Below are 7,078 nucleotides of genomic sequence, written 5' to 3' on the forward strand. Positions count from 1 at the left end.
TTGTTACAAATGACTCACACACTCGAACTCTTAATTCTCACCTCCTATTTATAGACATCCACCTCCTTAATAGATGGTTAGGATTAAATTTAATCAACAGTCCAGATTAATCATCCAGAACTTTCATTATAGATATCTATCCTATCACAACTTTTTAGATACTTCTAAATTATTCCATACTACTCTTTATACTACTATATATATCAAGACTCTTCTAGAATACTTTAAGATTATGACATTCTAGAGTCTTCTAAAACTTTCTAAAGTATTTCGGAATTTTTTAGAACATTTTAAAAAATTCTGTAACTATTTAAAACATTCTCAAACACTTTAAAAAAGCATACAAATACCATTAAATCTAATTTTTTAAAATTTACCTTGAGAACTGAGACTCATTTATACGAAAGAATAAATAAATATGCCCGAAGTTAATATACATCAAACAGAGATAAGAAAAAGTTATATGCCTACGGTGACAGCGTGCGTATTTCGTTTCCCATGCTTGGTTTTGTTCTACATACATACTATGAAAATTTAGTTTTTCATGTTAACGAAAAAGATATACATATTTCGCAATTTAATTTTTTAGAATCTTATTTATTAGACCTCAACATAAATCAATTCATCGCATAACTATGCGAATTACAAACTACAATTTTGACTATATTTGGTTCAAATAATCTAGAAGGCAACGAGCTCGTTCGCTATCAAAGGCCTGGTATCATGCTACACTCCCGAGGCCTGGTTTCTTACTCCATAGCATGAAGAGAACACGTACATTTCTGAGACATCCACTAAACTTGGCTTACAAAATGCATATAGGTAACAAATATTTTAATGAATGAACATTCCCCATCGGTCAAAAATATACTGGTAGAAATCACAAGACAGAACTTCTAGGGATAGTCGCAATGGGATTCAGATCAATGAAGTCACTGCGTTTGGTCAGGAATGCCACCTTCAGCTGCCAGTTTTAATCGCTGATGATGTTCCACCACTTTATAATCTACGATTTCTTTGAACAACTGAGAATCCAAGGTGCAGTCTGGGCGCCCATAAACAGCAGCTTGGACACCGGCCACAAGTTTGGCTATCTCGCGCCCAGAAAATCCCTCTGTTTTCTTGGCAGCCTCTCTTAGCACATCCTCGGATAAATCTTTTACCGTAATCTTCTGGGTCTGCTTTAGCAACACGCCTTTCTTGGAGCCATTATTGTCAGTACATATATATTTGTTCAAATAGAGCTTCAATAATTTTAGACGTTCCTCCTCTCCAGGGAGGGGGAATTCAATCACTTCGTCGATGCGATCAGTGACTGCACTATCAAGATCACCGGGTCTGTTGGTGGCAAGGACAAGTACAATGTCTCTAGACTGATCACCAGTTCTGAAAAGCAATGCGTTTAGTGCACTTCGTTGAGCTTCACTCATGTGGGTGCTGTTACGCCTGCATTCAATCAAAATAATAGTCGTTAAATAATTACTGCAGTATAATTATCATCCAACTCACATCATCAATTGTATAAATGCACAAAAACTATTCAACTCGGACTGCCATAATTTAATATTTAGTTATTTAAATTTATCACGTATTAGATTAACTACATGCAACCAAACAAGTTAGGCTACCCTGTTACATTGCAATACAGCTATAATCATCAAACTGCATTTTAACCTCTCCAAAACTTACTCGCACAGGAAAGCATCGGCCTCGTCAATGAAAAGCAATAAACCTTTTCTTGATTTCTTGGCCCAATCAAATATCTCATGAATTTTGGTAACAGCCTGTGGGCCCAAAGGTGCAACATCTCCTCCAGTCATCATAGCATAATCCAAACCCTTCACAGAAAAATTGAAGTTGTCAACAGTAGTTACAAGACACATACTAAAAGATATATGCAAATAAAGTACTTACAAAGAACCTTGACATGTATGTCCAACAATAACGGCAACAAAACCTTATCCCACTAGGTGGGGGTTGGCTAAATTGAGTCCTATCATATATTATGTCTATAATGAGAAATTTCACACATAGATCTCTTTTGACCACCTTGTGCTTGGAATGTAATATCCACGAAAAAAATAAATAAATAAAATACAAAGTTATGGAAAACGCTACCAAGAGAAGACAAATTCACAAACAGTGCAACTATAAAACCGAATTTGCAATTATCAACTGAGTTGTCCATTCATACACATCTGAACACAGAATGCTAATTCATAAATCATGTCAGATTCTCACAAGAAAGAAGTAAACAGATAAAATAATACATATATGGTTGACACAAAAATAACTGAACCGCGTACCGATTTCCTAGCTATTTCCCTTGCAACCATGGTTTTACCAGTCCCAGGAGGCCCGTAGAAAAGCATGTTGCGGAATGGTGCCTGATGAGCCTTGGTATTTGATGTTGCCCGTGCAAGATGCTCTATTCTTTTCTGCAATGATGGATGGAGGATTACATTTCCAAGACCACCATTTTGACTCTCAACAGGCTTTTCTGCCCTGGCCATAGTACTATAATTGAAAACTCTATTTTTGGCTTGAGATATGATTCTTGAGCCTGGAAACTTTGCCATGGATGATTCCCGGATCAATGATGGCTGCCCCAAAATCCGATTTATATAGCCCCATGTAACTTTAGCACCTTCTCTGTAAACAAAGAAATCACAATGAAATATAATCAGATGTCATTTTCAACATATTCCTGTATTATGATAAATATAAGCATGTGTCAGTGTGCCACAAATAACCGAAGTCGGAACAAAAATCAAGTGCAAAAATAAAAAGAACATAGTACCTAGTTGTATATACTCCTGCAGCTAATGCAGTAGCTCCCCCAACAGTCATAACCAATTTGTCCCTATCAGTCAATAAGGCCCTTAAACCACCTGCACTTTGCAAGTAGATCAACAGTGGTTATAGCACCAATTTTTTGTTTCTTAATCTGATATAATTCCCAAAAGGTTTGTTAACAGTTGCATACCTTCAATATGACCAAAGGTTGTGTTGATCGCAGCAAGCCATTTATCTCTTTCACCCTGCATCCGTTCCATAAGCATTCTCCTTTTATGATCCTCAGTCAATTTTGCTTCATGCGCTCGACCTTCAGCCTCTGCCATTGCTTTAACTCTAATAGTTTCTCTTTCTATCTCAGCACGCTCTCTCTCAGTCTGACGCTGCTGAGATTGAATCTGTTCTTCAGTAGCACGTCGTGCCTGCTCCTTTCTTACAGAAGAATCCTCTTGCATCTTAACCAATTCAACATTGTGTCGCCTTTGAGCTTCATGATCTGTCTGTGAAAGGGAACGTGTCAATAACTCTTTAACGCAGAAGATTTCAATTTAACAGAATTTCACAGATGGAGAAGCTATGGCCTTTGGGAATATTCACTGATAGTGGGAACACGCTACAGAAATTTCTGCATCATTCCTATTAGTATTGTTTTGATCACCAAGATAGGGAGGGTGATACATTCAGAACTTGTCAAAGCTAATCACTAACCAAGGTCATATGTTTCTTTAGTTGATGTTAATTCCAGAACAGTATGTTCACATTAGGGAAAAACTATATTGTGCCTTGAGCAAAAGAGGGGAGAAATTGGAAGGTGACATGATTCTGCAGTCTGCACATATCTTCTAATCATCTATACCATTTCCAAAGCTATTATGCATTTATCATGTGGTATAAAATATATTTAAATGTTACTCCCTCCATTTTCTATTAACTGTCCATTTATAAAATTTTATAAACTACTTGCGTGAATAATTAAAACTAGGTACTTAATAAGAAAAAACGGATTAGTTTTCAATGCATTATAAATTTACATTATATGAAATAGTATATTGTTGTCATTTAGTAAGCCCGCACCTGCATTCTTTTCCTTGCCAATTCATCTTCATATCGCAGCACCTGGGCCTGTTTCTGAGCTTGCTCTTGCATTAGATTTCGCTGTTCTTCAGCCATTTTCTGCTGCCTTTCCTGTAATGAAAATTTGTTCACACACCAAGACAAGATTGAAACTTACACAAGTATGCAGTATGCACCATAGTGATCCCTTATACTCTGAACATCAAAAGCATTCAAGGGTATTAAAAGGTATAGTCGACCATGAATCAAACAATGCCATATGCTTTTATCATAAACAATGTTTTTAGACAAATAAATAAATTCTATTATGGAGATTTATGCTAGTTCCTCAATTCTAGTTTTATCCATTGTCCCATTTTGCTTAAAAAGATGTAGGTAAAATTATATTAGTGGCTAAACAATAAAATAACAGAATGACAATGAGACTAACACAAACAAATTCTTACAGCTGAATCAAAGAGTAACGATGATAAGAATGAATATGAGCCAACTATTAAACTCATCTTAAAAATAAAAGATATCAAAACTTTGCTATGATAAATCAGTGATATCACTCACAATATCTCCTTGGGATTGAATAAGTTCAAAATAAACTTTCTCAGCATCTAACTCAGCAAGGCGAGTTTGTTCCTGCTTTCGCATTAAGTCAAACACCTGCAAAACAACCCCGAAATATATTAGCAAACTACAATCTATGCCATCAAAGTTTACCGAATCATCAACCTGTGAACAAAATATGGACAAGCTCCATATCTTTATTGACTATCACTTTTATTTTGACTTTTTTCTTTCATGCATTTCCAAGGCAGAATTACAACACATGAAAGCCTTACTAAAAGAAGACCACATGAAAAGAAGAAATAAGCAAAAAAACTTTCGTTCTATTCCTACCGTTCCCATGCAAAATGAAGCTACAACGCAGATTGAATTCAGAAACTAAAACAAAAAACAAAAAAAGTAAATAACCTGTTTAGAGTAGGGAGAACTATTGATTTCACGGAGGGCTTTGGCTCCTCTTTCTAGCGATTCCGGGTCGAATCCGGACTTGTTAGGTTCATCGGGGGGAGGCTGCTCCGTCTTAGAATCGGAAGCAGGGTCGGACGGCGAAGGGGAATTGGAAGGTGAAGAAGAGAAGAACGGGAAGCGAAAAGAAGAATCGGCGTGGGCGGCGCGATCGGAAAGCGAGGACATGGAAGCCACCGCGGCTGCCACCGCGGCGCAAGTGGTTAACCTAGCAGCTGCCATGGCTTCAGAATGCGCCTTGGAAATGGATCATCTACGAGCCCTGTCCACTGCGTGGCGTTAGCTTAAACCCCTATTGCTAGGGTTTAAACGGAAATGGGAAATAGAAGGTTTGGTGGCGTGGTTAGCAATTTAAACTCTTGAAACGACTGTCGTTTTACCCAAACCTCTATTGTTTATTTATTTATTATTTATATTTATAGTAATTTTTGTTTTGGATATTCTTTGTTTTTTGTTTTTGGTCATTGGGTATTCTTGTTCTGAAAGATGGAAACAGATCAAACTAGAAACTACTAGCGACTTGAAGGGTGGCCCAGGCAATGTGGCGGTAGAAATGGGCCTCTTGCCGGTTGGCTGTGGCCTTGTTCCTTGTAGGAAAACAACATATTTTGAATTTTTCTAATTTTAAATATGAGGAGCATATTGTCATGATAAATTTTAGAAAGTTAGATTTAACAATGTTTGTATAATTTTTTAGAGTTTTTGAGAATGCTCTAGATAGTTCCGGAATGTTCTAGAATATCCTAGAAGGTTCCGGGATACTCTAGAAGGTTCTAGAAGACTCTAGAAGGTTATAGAGTATTCTAAAAGAGTATGGATGTATATAGGAGTATGAAGAGTTGTATGGAATAATCTATAAATATTTAGAAAGTTGTAGTAGGATAGATATTTATAATGAAGGTTCTAGATAATTAATTTGGACCGTTGATTTGATTTAATTCTAATCATCCATTAAGGAAGTGGATGGCTATAAATAGGAGGTGAGAGTTAATGTGAATTATGTGTGAATCATTTGTAACCAACACTTGAATAATAAAGTGTTCTTTCCACCAAAACTTCCTTTCTCTTGTGTTCTCTTGTGTTCTTAGCTTTCTTGTTAAGTATTGAGGGTTAGGCTGACTTAGTCTTAGCTCAAGAGGTTGAATAAGTCCGAGTGCCGATACGGTAGCATTAGAGTGTGTCCAGGGCCGTGACAATTTGGCATCAGAGCAAGGTTCGAGAGGGAGCACAAGTGGTTTGTGGGTATGCCTTCTAGTGTAACCATGGAGCATGTTGAGTCTCAAAGGGGAAGGGATGTTATTCCTTCTCAATGGAGAGGCAAGAAGGCCCGTTGTTCAAGTGAGCATAGAGATAAGGACTTTAATTTCTTAGAACAGAGAGTTTCTATATTGGAGAATATTTTATCCTCTATGGATGAGCGCATCTAAAGGATAAAACATGACAAGGAGACCCTCGAGGCTCACGTGTTAGGAGAACTAGATGCTTTCAAAGAAAGCATGCTCCAAATCGAAGAGAAATTTGAGAATTCCTTGAAACTATTTGAGGAAGTCGAGTTTGGTTCAATGAGGTAAAATCTTGACCAACCATTATAAGGGAGACGACAAAGATTGATCTCCCCAAGTCAAAGGAGTTCAAGGGCATGAGGGACGCTCGAGAGGTGGAGAACTTTCTATGGCAAATGGAGAGGTACTTTGAAGGCCAAGGGGTGGTCGAAGAAGCAATAAAGGTACACACTGTAGCTCTCTACCTTTCTGATAATGCTATTTTGTGGTGGAGGAGAAAATGCGTAGATACGGAGAAAGGTACTTGCAATATAGACACATGGGAAGATTTCAAAAAGGAATTGAAAAGACAATTCTTCCCTGAGAATGTGGTTTATGAAGCAAGGAAGAAGTTGAGGGAGTTGAAGCACAATAATACAATTAGCGACTACGTAAAGGAGTTCACTACTCTCACGCTTCAAATCCCCAACTTAGCATCAGAGGATGCATTGTTCTTCTTCATTGATGGACTCCAACCTTGGGCAAAGCAAGAACTACAAAGAAGGAATGTTAAGGATGTCATGAGGCCATCGTGGTAGCCGAATCACTCACTGAGTATCATAGGGGAGACTCTAAACCCAAGTCTTCCTCCAAGCCTAGTTCTACTAAAGGTGGGGGAGACAAGGGGAAGAGTTTCTCAACCA

General features: G+C 37.6%; 1 protein-coding gene across 1 annotated transcript; it reads right to left on the minus strand.

The window, feature by feature from the left end:
- Positions 1 to 568: 568 nt before the first annotated feature.
- Positions 569 to 5,266, minus strand: LOC112800718 (uncharacterized). The gene is made up of 8 exons (XM_025843085.3): positions 4,837 to 5,266; positions 4,429 to 4,524; positions 3,871 to 3,981; positions 2,987 to 3,296; positions 2,801 to 2,891; positions 2,307 to 2,652; positions 1,690 to 1,838; positions 569 to 1,446 (listed from the first exon to the last, which is right to left on the minus strand). The coding sequence occupies exons 1-8, from the start codon at positions 5,113 to 5,115 to the stop codon at positions 933 to 935; spliced, it is 1,896 nt and encodes a 631-aa protein (XP_025698870.1). The 5' UTR covers positions 5,116 to 5,266; the 3' UTR covers positions 569 to 932.
- Between the last annotated feature and the right edge of the window lie 1,812 nt (positions 5,267 to 7,078).

Source organism: Arachis hypogaea, chromosome 5 (assembly GCF_003086295.3).
Source record: "Arachis hypogaea cultivar Tifrunner chromosome 5, arahy.Tifrunner.gnm2.J5K5, whole genome shotgun sequence".
NCBI classification, from domain to species: Eukaryota; Viridiplantae; Streptophyta; class Magnoliopsida; order Fabales; family Fabaceae; genus Arachis; species Arachis hypogaea.